This window comes from Polypterus senegalus, chromosome 4, assembly GCF_016835505.1.
Source record: "Polypterus senegalus isolate Bchr_013 chromosome 4, ASM1683550v1, whole genome shotgun sequence".
Taxonomy (NCBI): domain Eukaryota; kingdom Metazoa; phylum Chordata; class Cladistia; order Polypteriformes; family Polypteridae; genus Polypterus; species Polypterus senegalus.
In genome coordinates this window covers 7,209,828-7,229,054 of record NC_053157.1, presented here as the reverse complement: position 1 = coordinate 7,229,054, position 19,227 = coordinate 7,209,828, and the positions used below count along the sequence as shown (strand labels likewise).

General features: G+C 43.4%; 1 protein-coding gene across 1 annotated transcript in view; it reads right to left on the bottom strand.

Annotated features, from left to right (window-relative positions):
• mmaa (metabolism of cobalamin associated A) overlaps window positions 1–19,227 on the bottom strand; it is a 54,106-nt gene that overhangs the window by 28,747 nt on the left and 6,132 nt on the right. The window contains exons 2-4 of the mRNA XM_039750207.1: window positions 10,024–10,499; window positions 4,226–4,348; window positions 1,796–1,966 (exon numbers count right to left, since the gene is read on the bottom strand). Coding sequence (XP_039606141.1) covers window positions 1,796–1,966; window positions 4,226–4,348; window positions 10,024–10,462 — 733 coding nt within the window. The 5' untranslated portion in view covers window positions 10,463–10,499. The remainder of the gene's footprint in view (window positions 1–1,795; window positions 1,967–4,225; window positions 4,349–10,023; window positions 10,500–19,227) is intronic.

The following is a 19,227-nucleotide window of genomic DNA, read 5'->3' as shown; positions in this document are numbered from 1 at the left end:
AATTCTCTCATAAAAAGCGGACAGACATACAGACAGACTTTAGATTTAAATTAGAATTAGATTTTTATAAATTAGAACACTCTAGACGAGAACAGGCCATTCAGCCCAACAAAGCTCGCCAGTCCTATCCACTTATTTCCTCCAAGAAAACATCAAGTCGATTTTCATATATATATACACTCACCTAAAGGATTATTAGGACCACCATACTAATACGCTGTTTGACCCCCCTTTCGCCTTCAGAACTGCCTTAATTCTACGTGGCATTGATTCAACAAGGTGCTGCTGAAAGCATTCTTTACAAATGTTGGCCCATATTGATAGGATAGCATCTTGCAGTTGATGGAGATTTGTGGGACGCACATCCAGGGCACGAAGCTCCCGTTCCACCACATCCCAAAGATGCTCTATTGGGTTGAGATCTGGTGACTGTGGGGCCATTTTAGTACAGTGAACTCATTGTCATGTTCAAGAAACCAATTTGAAATGATTCGAGCTTTGTGACATGGTGCATTATCCTGCTGGAAGTAGCCATCAGAGGATGGGTACATGGTGGTCATGAAGGGATGGACATGGCCAGAAACAATGCTCAGGTAGCCTGTGGCATTTAAACGATGCCCATTTGGCACTAAGGGGCCTAAAGTGTGCCAAGAAAACATCCCCCACACCATTACACCACCACCACCAGCCTGCACAGTGGTAACAAGGCATGATGGATCCATGTTCTCATTCTGTTTACGTCAAATTCTGACTCCACCATTTAAATGTCTCAACAGAAATCGAGACTCATCAGACCAGGCAACATTTTTCCAGTCTTCAACTGTCCAATTTTGGTGAGCTCGTGCAAATTGTAGCCTCTTTTTCCTATTTGTAGTGGAGATGAGTGGTACCCGGTGGGGTCTTCTGCTGTTGTAGCCCATCCGCCTCAAGGTTGTGCGTGTTGTGGCTTCACAAATGCTTTGCTGCATACCTCGGTTGTAACGAGTGGTTATTTCATTCAAAGTTGCTCTTCTATCAGCTTGAATCAGTCGGCCCATTCTCCTCTGACCTCTAGCATCAACAAGGCATTTTCGCCCACAGGACTGCCGCATACTGGATGTTTTTCCCTTTTCACACCATTCTTTGTAAACCCTAGAAATGGTTGAGCGTGAAAATCCCAGTAACTGAGCAGATTGTGAAATACTCAGACCGGCCTGTCTGGCACCAACAACCATGCCACGCTCAGAATTGCTTAAATCCCCTTTCTTTGCCATTCTGACATTCAGTTTGGAGTTCAGGAGATTGTCTTGACCAGGACCACACCCCTAAATGCATTGAAGCAACTGCCATGTGATTGGTTGATTAAATAATTACATTAATGAGAAATTGAACAGGTGTTCCTAATAATCCTTTAGGCGAGTGTATATTCAAACCTCACATTTTTACTTCCTACATATAATAACTTACATTTACTGACATTACATTTTCTTTTACTTGAACTGTAAAGGCTCAGCTCTTTTAACTTTTCCTCATAACTCATCCCCTGTAGCCCTGAATCAGCCGAGTTGCTCTTCTCTGGACCTTCTTCTAGTTCTGTTATGTCTTTTCTGGAGACCCAAACTGCAACCAGGACTCCAGATGAGGCCTCACCAGTGTGTTATAAAGCTTGTCTTGACCAGGACCACACCCCTAAATGCATTGAAGCAACTCCCATGTGATTGGTTGATTAGATAATTGCATTAATGAGAAATTGAACAGGTGTTCCTAATAATCCTTTAGGTGAGTGTAGATTTCTATAAATGTTTAGCGACCTTACCTACTGTCTCCACAAGCACCACGTCGTAGCCTGCTGCCTCACAAAGCAAGATGGCCTCATTTGTAGTTCTCGTGACTCCTCCCAGTGTTCCAGAAGTGGGAGACGGCCTGATGTATGCGTTCAAATCTCTCGATAACTCTGTCATCCTGGTCTTATCTCCTAAAAGTGAACCTAAAACAAAAGAAGGAGGAAGGTACAAGCGTTTTTCAAAAGGTTACTTTTGCTGGACTTATTTCAAATCCTTGCTATTGTCTCCCTGCCTCTCAGTACATTTACACCTGAACACCATAAGACTCTGAACGCCTTCAGATAAACAGTATTTTGGTGGGGTGTGAAGCCAGTTATGCAGCATTGCTTTCACCGTAATTTCACCTGCAAATTACTGCCCCTGACTAACTGTAACGCAGTTTCCACTATCATTACTCATCTGTCGGTTTAGAAAGGTGGCCCCTCACTTCTTCCCATTAGTGGCTGATGTTGATAGTCATCCTATGCGCCTTGCATCTGTCACACTCGTCCAATCATTTTTTAACATCTTATGACGTCTATGCAACTGGATAGTGCACTGCTGGGAGATACAGCTCCTTTAACACCTTCTGCTTAATAAAATCACACAATACTTCTCTGGTCATCTTTGGGAAAAAGAATGAAATTGGTGAAGAAAGACATCAGTATTTAAATTGAATGATGAGCTACTAAGGGCTAACACCATCATTAATCAACACCTACTGTAGGTCTCTACTGGATTTACCTCCTGTTAAGCCAAGTGTATCACCATCTGATATTGTCAGATTACTTTTGTTCTGGGACTGTTATTCACCTTTAGCTAATCAACTTTAAAGTTAGCCTCTGGCTTCATTAGGGAGAGACTTAGTCCTCAAAAACATTCAATGTCGCACTGTTTTAATAATGGATTAAAAAATTATTTCATGAAAGGGGAACAATTATCTATCTCTATCTTTTAATACTGTAAAAGATATCCCGGCCACAGACAGACACGACTCCAGATGCTCAAAACACACACACACACCCGTTTTATTCTCCCTATGTAAAATATTTACGGTGTTTAGATCAGTCCTTGTTCCATTCGGCCGCCTCCACTCCTCTCTCGCAAGCTCTGTCCTCGTCCACCCGACTCTGGCTCCCCGATTGGCGTGAGACTGCCCCCTTTTATCTTGCCCCGGATGTGCTCCAGGTGCACGATGACGACCGTCCGGCAGCACTCCCCAGTGTGGCGGAAGTGCTGCCCTTGCACCCGGAAGCACTCTGGGCATACACCAACCCTGGTCCATCAGCACTTCCTGGTGTACCGGAAGCACGGTCCTCCAGGGACCATCCAGGCGCCCAGGGAAGAATAGTGCCGCTCTCCCGGTCCATCCTTCCTTCAGGTGTCCCGGCGGGGCAGGGTTCCTGGCCGTCTGTCACAACAGTGAAGCCGTTTTCATATTAATAGCCAGAAAAGAGCAGACAATTGAAGTTACTGGTCTACGCAGTACAGAGCTTGTGGAAGAACTCAAAGTCCTAAAAATCAACGCAGCAGCTAGGGGACTGGCTGACCACACACACAGTGAAAAACATGTAAACTCTCCACAGACAACAACCGCATGTGGGACTCAAACACAGAACACTGGAATCTTAAAGTAGAAGAGCTAGCAGAAGAAGTGGAGGAGAGAAAGAAGATAAAACTAATGGCCATTATGAGCAATGATGCACAATCCCTCTGTCACATGCTAGTGTGAGGACTTTTTGAAAACAAATCATTTAGAAGTGTGTCAAGAAATGCTGCTGGGGTTCCTTTATACCTATGACAATACCCCTTTATAATGTCCCAATTGGACTGCTTTATCATTAGACAAATCAGAAGTGCATCTTTGTTTCATGTAACTCGTGTGTTATATTTCTTGAGCTTCAATAACAGCTAAATTTCCCCTTTGGGGCAAATAAAGTTCTATCCTTTGTTTGTTACACACATCTATTGTTATGCCTTGGGGACAGCTTGAAGGCTCTGGTGGTGGTAATTCCTGGCTAACCCGCATGGTGGAGCTGTTTACTAATGCCGTTTCCCTTCCTCCCTCTACAGACCAAATGATTGACAGCCTTACCACCTCTGACATCACTTCCGGTGTCCGTGCCCCTCCCGCCCCGGACCCGCCTCTTTCTGCCTGGCCTGAATTTAACCCTCTGAGAGCAGCCACTTTGAGACTCACGCCTGTGAAGACGCTGTTTTCCCTTTCTTGATGCGTTAATTTTCAATTATACAGAGTTTGTCTGCAGCTGCCCCAATTCTTTATGCTTGTTTGTGTCTTTTATTACACAATCTATCTGTCAGAGAAAATACAAAGAAGTTAGCCAGGGCTCGGTTTCTAGTGCTACTCTGCTTTTGTGGTCTTATGCATCACTCAAAATGGCACCTAACTCTGCATGCCTTACCCCCACTGTTGCAAGATGACGGATCCACAGCAAGAACTGAAACTTTGTGCTTTTTTGCTGTAAGCATCTTTCCAACTGTTTCTATAAAAGTTGATTTTCCAGCACCAGGTGGACCTGACAGTCCTAAAGGAGAGAACAAAAAATAGTGAAAGAGTTACCTACAACTGCTTTAAAACATTAAAACTGCTATTAAGAATAATACTACCTGAAACGTCATAAAATCTCCTGTTCAAATTCTGGGGGTGCTTGACAATTAGAAAGGAGCACAGCTTTACATCACACGTGTGGTAAGAATTATGTTTCTGGACTTCTCTAGCGCCTTCAACACCATCCAACCTCTGCTCCTTAGGGACAAGCTGACAGAGATGGGAGTAGATTCACACCTGGTGGCATCGGTGGATCGTGGACTATCTTACTGACAGACCTCAATATGTGCGTCTCAGGAACTGCAGGTCTGACATTGTGGTCAGCAGCACAGGAGCGCCGCAGGGGACTGGACTTTCTCTGGTCCTGTTCAGCCAACATACATCAGACTTCTAATACAACTCGGAGTCCTGCCACGTGCAAAAGTTCACTGACGACACTGCTATGGTGGGCTGCATCAGGAGTGGGCAGGAGGAGGAGTATAGGAAGCTAATCAAGGACTTCATTAAATGGTGCGACTCAAACCACCTACACCTGAACACCAGCAAGACCAAGGAGCTGGTGGTGGATTTTAGGAGGCCCAGGCCGCTTATGGACCCCGTGATCATCGGAGGTGACTGTGCAGAGGGTGCAGACCTATAAATACCTGGGAGTGCAGCTGGATGATAAACTGGACTGGACTGCCAATACTGATGTTCTGTGTAACAGAGGACAGAGCCGACTATACTTCCTTAGAAGCCTGGCGTCCTTCAATAGGATACTGTAGATGTTTTACCAGACGGTTGTGGTGAGCGCCCTCTTCTACGCGGTGGTGTGCTGGGGAGGCGCCATAAAGAAGAGGGACGCCTCACGCCTGGACAAACTGGTGAGGAAGGCGGGCTCTATTGTAGGCACGGAGCTGGACAGTTTGACATCCTTGGCAGAGCGACGGGCGCTGAGCAGACTTCTGTCAATCATGGAGAATACACTGAACAGGATCATCTCCAGACAGAGGGGCAGCTTCAGCGACAGACTGCTGTCACCATCCTGCTCCACTGACAGACTGAGGAGACCCCACACTATGCGACTCTTCAATTCCACCCGGGGGGGGTAAACGTTAACATTATACAAAGTTATTGTCTGTTATACCTGCATTGTTATCACTCTTTAATTTAATATTGTTTTAATCAGTATGCTGCTACTGGAGTATGTGAATTTCACCTTGGGATTAATAAAGTATGTATGTATGTATGTATGTATGTATGTATGTACGTATGTATGTATCTATCTATCTCTTGTTGTTAAAAGACCAGTTGTATAAATGGCTCTGGAAATCAACTGCTGGCCACTCAGTAAGTTAAACTGTAGTCTCACTGAAGCCAGACATTTAATATTCAATCAAATGGAGACAACCTTGAGTGAATTTTGCTGAAAACTGGGTGGGAACAAATAGACGTCTCACAGAGTGTCACATTTCTAAACCAATCGAACGCCTCATGTGGTTGGCTCTCAAATCAGGGGCGGTGACTTTAAACTTCAAAGATCAGAGGTGCTGGTCTGACCGACAGCAAGTTTCTGATTACGATGAACCGTCTACAGTCAAAACGTCTCCTAAAAAACCCGATTAGACTGTCACACAAGTGCACATGAGAAGCAGCTAGAGGGCTTAAATAATAGTAACACCACGTCAGACCAGGGGGTGGCGAATTTCACTAACTCTCTCTTTCCATCCTCTGCAGACTATCCTTGGGAAATCCCACTAGGTGACGGCGCTTCTGATGACGTCACTTCCAGTGCCTCAATGACATCACTTCCTGCCATAGCCGTTAAATGTGCCTTGTCAAACCGAAATGAGTTCTGTTTGGGACTTCAACCTGAACACAACTCATCTAAAAATCAACCTTTTGCAGCCAGGGCATAATATATGGGTGGCTGCCCCAAACCTTTTTGACGTATCTGTGTCATTCTTATCACAAGATATACAAATGTGCGTCACGTGGGCAGAGAGCACATTACATGTGCTGAGAATCAACATTACCTGATGAAAGGGAAAAACCTTTCCATAATATCAGATTATGCTTTGCCAATTAACGGCATCAATGGACGAATGGCAAATGTGAACAATTTGTTGTCACAGGTGCTGTGTGTGCTCTGTGTTGTTCAGCGTTACGATGACAGTGTAGGAGTCGATATAAGCATGGAAGAACTGGGAGTCAGAATCCTGAAAATATGAACAGCAAAATATGCATTTTAAACATCTGAGCTCTTTCTTGTTTGCAATGGTGATGGACAGGTTGACAGACGAGACTAGACAGGAGTCCCCATGGACTGTGATGTTTGCTGATGACATTGTGATCTGTAGTGAGAGTAGGGAGCAGGTTGAGGAGACCCTGGAGAGGTGGAGATATGAGAGGAATGAAGGTCAGTAGGACCACCAAGACAGAATACATGTGTGTGAATGAGAGGAAGGTCAGTGGAATGGTGAGGATGATGACGGAGTAGAGATGGCGAAGGTGGATGAGTTTAAATACTTGGGATCAACAGTACAGAATAATGGGGTTTGTGGAAGAGAAGTGAAGAAGAGAGTGCAGGCAGGGTGAAGTGGCTGGAGAAGAGTGACAGGAGTGATTTGTGACAAACGGGTATCAGCAAGAGTGACAGGGATGGTAGTGAGACCAGATGTGTTATATGGGCTGGAGACGGTGGCACAGAAGACAGAGCTGAAGGTGGCAGAGTTAAAGATGTTAAAATTTGCATTGGGTGTGATGAGGATGGACAGGATTAGAAACGAGGACATTAGAGGGTCAGCTCAGGTGGGACGGTTGGGAGACAAAGTCAGAGAGGCGAGATTGCGTTGGTTTGGACATGTGCAGAGGAGAGATGAGGGGTATATTGGGAGAAGGGTGCTAAGGATAGAGCTGCCAGGTAAGAGGAGAAGAGGAAGGCCTAAGAGAAGGTTTATGGATGTGGTGAGAGAGGACATGCAGGTGATGGGTGTGACAGAGCAAGATGACAAGGACAGGAAAAGATGGAACACGATGATCTGCTCTGGCAACCCCTAACAGGAGAAACTGAAAGAAGAAGAAGTGTGTCACACTCCATCAAAAGGACTGCCATTAAGAGAGTTGATAATGGAAGAGCCACGGGAGATGCAGATTTCAGTACTCAAAACAGAGGGGGAAATCAAGGAAAAATGTGTCTTTGTCACAGACATTATGGAGGGCACTGTATATTAAATGTGCACTTACCAGTCACTTTATTAGTTAATCCTTGCTATTACCAGGTTGGTCCCCCCACTTTTGCTTTCAGAACTGCCGTAATTCTTCATGGCATTGAGTCAACAAGGTGCTGGATTCAGTCCTCAGAGACTGTGGTCCACATTGACATGATAGCATCACACAGTTGCTGCAGATCTGTTGCCTGCACATCCATGATACGAATCTCCCGTCCCACCACATCCCATAGGTGTTCTACTGGATTGAGATCTGGTGACTGTGGACGCCATTGAGTGCACTGAACTCCTTGCCATGTTCAAGAAACCAGTTTGTGACAATCTGAGCTTTGTGACATGGCACGTTATCTGCTGGAAGGAGCCATCAGAAGATGGGGACACTGCGGTCATTAAGGGATGGACATGGTCAACAATACTCAGGTAGGCTGTGGCATTTAAACAGTGTTCAATTGGCACTAAGGGGTCAAAAGCGTGCCAAGGAAATATCACCCACATCATCACACCACCACCAACCTAAACCTTTGATACAAGGCAGGATGGATCCATGCTTTCATGTTGTTGACCCCTCCATCTGAAAGTTGCAGCAGAAATTGAGATTCATCAGACCAGGTGATGCTTTTTCCCATCTTCTCTTCTCCAATTTTGCTGAGCCCATGTGTGAATTGTATCTTCAGTTACCTGTTCGTAGCTGACAGGAGTGTCACCCGGAGTGTCTCCTGTTGCTGTAGCCCACCTGCTTCAAGGTTTGACGTGTTGTGTGTTCAGAGCTGCTCTTCTGCACACCTCAGTTGTAACGAGTGCTTATTTGAGTTCCTGTTGCCTTTCTGTCAGCTCAGACCAGTCTGGCCATTCTCCTCTGACCTCTGGCATCAATGAGGCATTTTCACGCAGAGAACTGCCGCTCACGGGATGTTTTCCCTTTATCTGACCATTCTATGCAACCCTAGAGATGGTGGTGTGTGACAATCCCAGTAGATCAGCAGTTTCTCAAATACTCAGACCAGCCTGTCTGGCACCAACAACCATGCCACCACATTCAAAGCCACTTCAGTCCCTTTTTCTCCTCAATTCTGATGCTCAGTTTGAACTTCAGCAGGTCATCATGACAATGTCTACAGGCCAAAATGCACTGAGTTGCTGCCACGTGATTGGCTGGACAGATATTTGCGCTAACGTGCAGGTGAACAGATGTACCTAATAAAGTGGCCGGTGAGCGTATATGTTGTGATATTTTTCACAACAGAAACACGTGAGTTTCAAGAGAAGGTAGAGATACTCACTAATTATGGTACCAGAGAGCAGAAACACATTCCAAGGGGATCTGCACATCAGGCGGCACGGTGGCGCAGTGGGTAGCGCTGCTGCCTCGCAGTAAGGAGACCTGGGGTTCGCTTCTCGGGTCCTCCCTGCGTGGAGTTTGTATGTTCTCCCCGTGTCTGCGTGGGTTTCCTCCCACCGTCCAATGAAATGCAGGTTAGGTGCATTGGCGATCCTAAATTGTCTCTAGTGTGTGCTTGGTGTGTGTGCGTCCTGCCCAGGGTTTGTTTCCTGCCTTGTGCCCTCTGTTGGCTGGGACTGACTCCAGCAGACCCCCATGACCCTGTAGTTAGGATATAACGGGTTGGATAATGGATGGATGTGCACAACGAAGAGAGAATGTTACTCTATTCCACAGTATACATGTGCCAAAAACAAACCAATAAAACACATTAATAAAGTAATACTTTGAAAAATCAAAAACTGAGACCAATTTCATACACAAATTTAAGAGAATACAGTGGAACCTCGGGTCACGAACATCTCGGACCCGGTACAAATCGGGTTATGACCAAAAAGTTTTCCAAATTTTTGCATCTGTTTACAACCACACACTTGGGTGACAAACAAGCCAGTTTTCCTTCCGGTTCGTACGCGCGATGATTTCCGCACGTGCTCAGTCTCTCCCTGTGCATTCCCTGCGCAGCGAGCGAGAGAGCGCGAACGTGAGAGAGAGAGAGAGCGAGCGTGAGAGAGAGAGCGAGCGAGCGTGAGAGAGAGAGAGAGCGAGCGTGAGAGAGAGAGAGAGCGAGCGCGAGAAGGCAGTTAAAGAATGCACCGGGCTTGTTTTTAAAGAGACTGCTTCGAGCATTGTTTTAATCTCGTTGTATTTAATGAAGACTTTTTTCTATTGGATTTTAACCTCCACTTCACTTGTTTTTATAGGATCATTTATTTATTGAAGGATTCTGAAAGCACTGTGCATTCTACGGTATAATTAACTATTTTTGTGCTTAAAAAACTTTAAAAATATATATTTAAATTAAAAACGGATTAATTGTATTTACATACAGTCCTATGGGGGAATTACTTCGGGTCACGACCAAATCGGGTTGCGACCAGAGTTTTTGAACGAATTACGGTCGTGAACCGAGGTTCCACTGTAATTATAAAGCTGCTGACTGACCTACTCGAAATGCAAGGGGTTCTCCTCGATTCTGCTCTTCTTGTCGCTTTAGGTGCGCCAGCACACGCTGCAGCAGGGCCTGTGCCAGCTGCCTTTTCCGCTTGTGTTGGGATTCAACTAGGGTGATGCACTCGGCCAGGCTGGCCCTCTGTCCCCCAATTAAGCCTGCGTACAGACGGGACAACAGGCGCTGCTCTTGCTCAGAGACGTCCCCTGCGGCCCAGCTGGCCGAGGCCTGTTGGCAGTACCTTCCTGCCGGACCCCCACTGCTGGACAGATGACAGCACATTAAGAAATGCTGCTGACAGCAGAGTCTTGTGTTTAAACTGGTCCCAGACTGTTGCCAGACACGTGTGCTTCCATTTCGTGTCAATTGTCTGCTAATACCTGACCTTGTCCTCCATGGGCACAGGTGCAAAAATGTCCGGGAGGTGCCCATTCTTCGATGATGCCTCAAAGGCTGAGCCAACAAAGACCTGAAAGAGAAGAATAAAAATTATGACTGTACAAGGAAATGGACGGAAGTGTCACATTTGTTGAATAATGTTAAGTTTGAAGGTGATCATATAGTTTTACATCAGGGTGTGTCTCTGTTGTCAGTGTATTTCATACACTTTACATTCATATAAATAGCCTGCTTAAGGAAAATTATTCTTTTGTATTCAAAATAGAGTATTATTTTTGACTAGGAAACATGCAGACCTCTGGTTCCTCAAATATCGAAGTTTCAGCCCAAGCAGTTTGCAAGTACAGGATGGTTGCTGCTTTGCATGTGCTTGACACACAGTAGATGCCACAGCAGCCATCCTCCTTCTTCTTCCTCCTCCTATTATATAATCAGCTTGTAGCGGCACTACTGGCAAGTGAAAACTTAAACTCCTAGCAGGCACTTCAATATCTCCGACTGGATCTTTTACTGAGAGTGCAGGGGCTGCTGGGTACAAGGAGGCCGACACAAGATTTAAAAGGAGGCCAGTTATACAGATGGGGAGAGAAGTTGTAATGGCCGACCCCTTAACCCAGACTGGCAACTACACAACCAAGACTACTGACTTGGCTAACCTGAGGATTCTCCAGATAATGACAAGCCGTACTCCTTACAAACAGTCCTTTCACCCCAAGCGACGAAATAACAGGCAATGCAAATCACAGATGTAAAATCAAGTGCGGATATATTGAAAGTGAACAAATATATATATATTTATACAGTATAGTATATATATATATATATATATATATATATATATATATATATATATATATATATATATATATATATATATATAGTGGTCCCCGGCCGGGCTCGCCCAGGAGGAGGGCTTGTGCATCCTCCAGGCCACGAGGGGGCGTCTTTCCTGGTTATGTTGGGGACCTTGGATTCAGGGCTTGGAAGCCCAGCCCTGTAGGGACCTGTGGCCACCGCCAGGCGGCGCCCCGGTGCCGGAATATCCCGTGTGGTAGAGGAGGGCTTGTGCCTCCTCCAGACCGCAAGGGGGCGATCGCCCTGGTTGTATTGGGGGCCACGGGTAGACGGCTTGGAAGCCCAACCCTGTAGGGGCCCGTGGCCAGGTGCCTGAGGAACCCTGGAGCCAGGCACTTCCGCCACACCAGGAAGTGCTGGGGGGAAGACGACAGGGGACACCCGGACGGCTTCGGGTGCGCAGCCGGCACTTCCGCCACACTGGGGCGTGGCTAGGACTGATTGCCGGGAAGCAGCTGGAGCCCATCCGGTTTCCCATTTAAGGGTCCGCCTCCATCCAGTCAGAAGCGAGAGTCGGGTGGAAGAGGACGGAGCTGAGAGAGAGGATGGGAGGCGGCCAGGAGAGAGAGAGGCACAGAGACTGTGAGGCCTGGACAGTTGGGGGAATCGGTGCAAGAGGTACTGGGGTTTGTGTGCACGTGAGTCTAAGTGTAAATATTGTAAATAAACAAGTGTGTGGTGGAACCAACGATGTCTGTCTGCCTGTGTCCAGGTTCAAGTTCACTATATATATATATATATATATATATATATACATACACACTAGGCTGACCCGCCTTTTAAGGCGACTGACTTTTAAGTTGACCACTTCTTAAGGCAATTCAATATGTAGATCAATTTGATATTTTATACAAACTCATCATGGACCCTGTGATCATCAGAGGTGACTGTGCAGAGGGTGCAGACCTTTAAATACCTGGGAGTGCAGCTGGATGACAAATTGGACTGGACTGCCAATACTAATGCTCTATGTAAGAAAGGTCAGAGCAGACTATACTTTCTGAGAAGGTTGGCATCCTTCACCATCTGCAGTAAGATGCTGCAGATGTTCTACCAGAACAGTTGTGGCGAGTGCCCTCTTCTACGCGGTGGTGTGCTGGGAGGCAGCATAAAGATGAAAGACGCCTCACGCCTGGACAAACTTGTTAAGAAGGCAGGCTCTATTGTAGGAGTAAAGTTGGACAGTTTAACATCTGTGGCAGAGCGACGGGCACTAAGCAAACTCCTGTCAATCATGAAGAATCCACTGCATCCACTGAACAGTGTCATCTCCAGACAGAGGAGCAGCTTCAGTGACAGACTGCTGTCACCGTCCTGCTCCACTGACAGACTGAGGAGACCCCACACTATGCAACTCTTCAATTCCACCCGGGGGAGTAAATGCTAACATTAATTTAATTTTAATTTTTTTTTCTTTTTTCATTTTTATTACTATTTAATTTAATATTGTTTCTTTGTATCAGTATACTGCTGCTGGATTATGTGAATTTCCCCTTGGGATTAATAAAGTATCTATCTATCTATCTATCTAATTTGGTTATATTGCATTTGAGCGGTATTACTTTAATACTCGTAGTTTCTGTTATTTTTGTGATGAAATTTAAACTTTTTTTCTATATTGAGGTCGCCCTTTTGAACCCACCTGATATTTACTACGCGGTGAGGCATTTGTACTCCATCAACATTAATTATTTCTAGAGACATCATTTTGTCTATTTTTCCAGCGCATCGCTCACAAAAACAAGGGAATGATGGGAGCACCAGAACTCTGCTCACATCATGTCGCTTCGTACCTCAAGCTGCAAGTAGTAAGTCTGTGATAAGCGGAATACCGCTACGCTTTCCACTCACGGGACGGAAGAACAATCCCGACCGCTTTTATATAGTAAGAAAGAAGAAGAAGATATTGCAAAGTCTGGAGTAGAAAATCATCTTTTACCTGGACAAACAAAACTACAAATCCCAGCGTGCATTGCAAAATGTTCGGGGCGTGTGTGAAACTCCACGCCTGTGTAGCACTCACGGGACGGAAGGACAATCCCGACCGCTTTTATATAGAAGGATACTGTGTATATATATATATATATATATATATATAGTAGTGGATAAGAATAGGAACGGAAAACGGTGAGAAAGGAATTCAGGAATCATGAAGAAATACATACTTCTTGAAAGACGTAGTTGTGAATTAGTGTTTTGCTGGAGACGACAGATAATGAGTCGAAAGATCTAATCTTGGAAAGAGCTTGAATTTCAGCTTCACCACCATAAACTCCAGATGTTGCCATCTATTGATAGCACTCGTGACTTGTGATAACTTGACTTGCGTTGGAAAGAACAACAGGAAGAACGTCTTCAAATCTGTCCCAATGTGATGCAACGAAATCTACTGCCCGATGTCGTAGTGAGAGTGCATTGCCTTCGTCAACCGTTTGTGTCAAGAAATATCCCGCAGGCCGCAGGCAGAGTGGGGAAGGGTTTGGAAGAGGACGAATAGGAATCGAGAAATGCTGTGTGGGTGGGACCAGGTTTGAATAGGAAGCAGGACGAATCAGAAGAGAAATATATATAAGAGATAAAATCAATATTATATATATATATATATACATCTATACTAATAAAATGCAAAGCCCTCACTGACTCACTAATTCTCCAAGTTCCCATGTAGGCAGAAGGCTGAAATTTGGCAGGCTCATTCCTTACAGCTTACTTACAAAAGTTGGGCAGGTTTCATTTCGAAATTCTAGGCGTAATGGTCATAACTGGAACCTATTTTTATCCATATACTGTAATAGACTGCAGCTCGATGGCCGTGGGAGGCGGAGTTTCGTGTGACATCATCACGCCTCCCACATAATCACGTGAACTGACTGTGAACGCAGTATGTCGAAAACAAGGAAGAGCTCCAAAGAGCGCTGAAGAAAAAATGCATACAAGCATATTCATTAGTGCAGCTACTGCAGAAACAAAGCACGGTGTAAACCGTAAGTTTAAATTAAGTTTATGAATCAAACCTGTTCAAAAAACACATTACACAATTGACAAGGTAGGAAAAGAATATGCTCCGAGCTGAGCTCCGCAGCTAACGCGGTCTTGCAGAAGCAACTTCGTCACGCTGCCACCAAATACTCACAGAAAAATCCACAAGTTAATACACACGCTGTCTTTAGAGTTTCTCCACACTCAATTCATTCCTCGCATCCCCGTTACACCCTCTGATCTCCCATTTCAATTCAGATGCCTCCAATTTCCATTAAGGCTCTGCTGCGCGATGACAACTAATAAGTCTCAGGGACAGACCCTACAAAAGGTTACCATTGATTTCAGGCAAGACTGCTTTTCTCCTGGACAACTATACGTTACATTCTCAAGAGTGAGCTCGCGCAGCTTCGTCATATTACAACCAGAGTGCTGAACTGACAACGTGATATATAAAGAGAACTATAATAATCTTAATAAACGAACAATAAAACAGCGGAGAACCCGTGGATTAAATAAAAAGGCTGCTTCCTTGGCGAAGCAAGGAAAGAGGATGGCCTTATATGTCGTTCGTTTATTAAACAGCGGAGAAGCTGTGTAAAGGCAGCTTCACAAAAAAATAGCAGAGCGCCTTATATGAGCAGGCAGTCAGCTAAAGAAGGGAAAAACGCATACAAGCATATTCATAAGTGCAGCTACTGCGGAAACAAAGCTTGGTGTAAACCGTAAATTTATTAAGTTTATAGACACGCTCCTGCTGCCATTTACCTGAACAGTAAAGTAAGTCTCAAATAGCTACACAATAACTATAACAATCGTAATAAACAAACAATAAAATAGTACAGAACCGCGAAGCAAGGAGAAACGACAGCGGAGAAGCTGTGTGAAGGCAGCTACACAAAAAAACAGCAGAGCGCCACACTCTGAATGTATTCCTCGCATCACCGTTATACCCTCTGATCTCCCATTTCAATTCAAATGCCACTAATTTCCAGTAAGGCTCTGCTTCGCGATGACAATTAAGAAGTCTCAGGGACAGACACTACAAAAGGTTGCCATTGATTTGAGACAACACTGCTTTACTCCTGGACAAAACTGGACGTTGCATTCTCAAGAGTAAGCTCAGCGCACAGCTTGGTCATATTATAGCCGGAGTGCTGAACTGACAACGTGCGATACAAAGAGATCCTTAACAAATAATTATTGGCATATTTTCCCTCAGTTTAAAAAGGTTTTCTTTTCTTCTTAATAAAAATTTAAAAGCTCTACTTCGTCGCTGCGAAGCTCTGGGATTTTGCTATATACAGTATATATATATATGTAGATATATATATATATATATATATGTATGTATGTATGTATGTATGTATGTATGTATGTAAATATGTATATATATGTGTCTGTGTGTATATATTTATGTATGTGTGTATATATATGTGGATGTGTATATATATAAATATGTAGATATGTATATACAGTATATGTATATATATCTTTTTGTGTGTGTGTGTGTGTATATATATATATATATATATATATGACAGCAACACTCAGTGACAAAACAATTACATTGACAATCATGTTACGTTATTTTTAAAATGTTTCCTTTTCTTTTTCATAACTTCTTTAACACACTACTTCTCATGTGGAGGTATTTTACTAGTATATATACACACATATATATATATATATATATATATATATATATATATATATATATATATATATATATATATATATATATATACACATATATATACATATACATATATACTAATAAAAGGCAAAGGCAAAGCCCTCACTCACTCACTCACTCACTCACTGACTCATCACTAATTCTCCAACTTCCCGTGTGGGTGGAAGGCTGAAATTTGGCAGGTTCATTCCTTACAGCTTCCTTACAAAAGTTGGGCAGGTTTTATATCGAAATTCTACGCGTAATGGTCATAACTGGAAGCTGTTTTCTCCATTTACTGTAATGGAGATGAGCTTCAACGCCGTGGGGGAGTTTAGTGTGACATCATCACGCCTCCCACGTAATCACGCAGTACATAGAAAACCAGGAAGACCTCAAAAAGCGCTTAAGAAAACATGCATTATATAATTGAGAAGGCAGCGAAACAATAAGAAGCGGCGAGTGACATATACAACCATATTCATGAGTTCTGCTACTTCGGAAACAAAGCACGATGTAAACCTACACTTTAAATTAAGTTCATAGACAGGCTGCGCTGGCGTTTGTAATTTAGTGCCTGCCCATATAAGGCCGTCCGTCAGCGGCAATCCAATAGCAAACTGCCACGGTAAATATTCAGGGTGAAGGACTGTGCTTATGGAAGGAAGATGAGATGGTCAGGGTGGTGTTTGACACAAACTCAGCGAAACTGCGAGAGAAAGTTTTAAGTGCCAGGACTAAGGTAACATTAAATACAGCCATGGACATAGCACGAGATGGCACCAGCACAGCTGGGAACCTTCGATGCATGTACACGAGTGGCTCACGTGAACTGGCGAGTGCACAGATAAAAGCAACAGTTCCAAAGACAGCTGAACAAAACCGAATTACACAATTGAAAAGGCAGCAAAAATATGAAGCGTCTGATACATACAAGCATATTCATAAATCCAACTACTGCGGAAACAAAGCACACGTTGGAAAAAGTCAATGTCCCGCTAAAGGAAGACAGTGTAAAAAAAACCCGTGCATGCAGTGTGTCAGGTCTCAGATAAAGAAGAAGACGAGCTGTTTATTGATGCAGTAAGAAACGAATCGATGAATGAAACCTGTCATCTTTACAGCGATTGACAAACACGGAATGTAACTTGAACACAACACATCCTACAAATACGAACCTGATTGAAAGAAATAATGATAATCAAATCCTTGATGACAGCAACACTCAGTAACACTCACAAAACAAATACTGTATATTGACAGTCATGTTACGTTATTTTTAAAATGTTCCCTTTTCTTTTTCTAGCTTTTTTAACACACTACTTCTCGCTGCGATCGCGGGTATATATATATGTATATATATATCCCGATCTACATACTCGAATAATGGATACTTTATTCGCCATCAATGATTGTTTTGGTAAAGCCATACTCAGTGTATTCATTAGATGAGCGGTAAAAAGTAAGAGAGAGGGAGGATGACTTATTGAGGCATGCAGGCTGTAGTGGCGTCAACTCTATCTGAATTGCGATCACATTTGAAAAATATATCTTTTCAAGTTCTATTTAGTCCATATGTGTCAAACTCAAGGGCGCGGGCCACATCCGCCCGGTGTAATTATATCCGCCCAGAGATCATTTTATATACTGTATTATTGTTATTAATGGCCCGGGTATATGAAGCGCTGGTAACACAATAAACTACAGATCCCATAATGCAGCGCTTCAGCTGCCTTGCCGAACACTTACGCGTTAATCAAGTCTACCTTATGATGCTGCAAGTTATTGTGAAGCTAGCTCACACGATGCTGAAGAGAAAAGTTGATTCTGAAAATAGAGCCTTTAAAAACCGATGGGAGGCTGAGTATATGTTTACTGAACCCGTGTGTCTCATTTGTGGAGCTAATGTGGCTGTAATTACAGAATTTAATCTAAGACGGCACTATGAGACAAAACATCAGGGTAACCTGAATGCAATGCAGAAGATACAGAAAGCAGCATAATTAAATAAGAATCTGACACTTCAGCGGACGTTTTACCCGTGCACAATCACAAAGTGATTTCAAGTAAAGCTGCTTTTATGGGAGACACAAATGTACCAGTGCAGCTTGCCTCACTTTCCCTGTTGCCAAGTACTGTTGAACCAAGTCGTCACTACGGTGTTCCCAAATACGCACTTTGCTGATAAACTGAGCGCACTGAGTTTGCACGGCGCTTTGGTGACTTTGAAGAACAAAAAAAGTCCGTCTACATGCGGCTCGAACCTTGTGCATGTTTGGTAGCACATATCTGTGTGAGAAGCTCTTCTCAGTGATAAAGACTAACAAAACAGCACACAGGAGTCGCCTCACTGATGAGCACCTGCAATCCATCCTGAGAATCTCCACAACACAGAACCTCACAGCAAACAGAAATGAACCTGTGGCCAAAAAAAGATGCCAGGCGTCCAGCTCTAAAATGACATATGAGCAAAGACAACTGAATGATTTGATTTGTTATTGCACGTAAGAGCGGGAGTCAACCGTTTTAACAAACAGTGTATTGCACTGATACGAAATAGCTGTGTGTGTATATATGTAGATATGTATGTATATGTATATATATGTTTATATAAGTGTGTGTGTATGTATGTATATATATATATGTATTTGTGTGTATATATGTGTATATGTATAGATATGTATATATATATATGTTTATGTGTGTGTGTGTAAATATATATATATATATGACAACAACACTCATCACTCACAACATTGACAAAACAATTACATTGACAATCAGGTTACGTTATTTTCAAAATGTTTCCTTTTCTTTTCATTGCTTCTTTAACACACTACTTCTCAGCTGGCTGGTATTTTGCTAGTATATATATATATATATATATATATATGTATATATATATATAAAACCTATTTACCGCGAGCATACAAATATACAGTAATAAAAGAAAACACAAAGCCCTCCGTTGCCCCTAAACAATAAATGAATACACACAGAACACAAAATACAAACATAGATCTAAACAATCAGCACTTGGAGTGGATGTGAGTTATTAAAGTCACAAATGAAATGAATTCTGTCTGAAATGATACTTTGCTCTTTCCTGAAAAAAAACAAACAAACAATGATCTCAACCGCGTGAGTCCTCGGCAATGGCTGAACGTAATCCGAACCCCTGAGGTTTCTTCCCACAGGCCGTCGCAATGCAGTTCCGGAAAATGAAAAAGCAAACAGGAAAGTCACACAACGGTTGCAGGTGATGATTAGGATGATGAACGTGAAAATG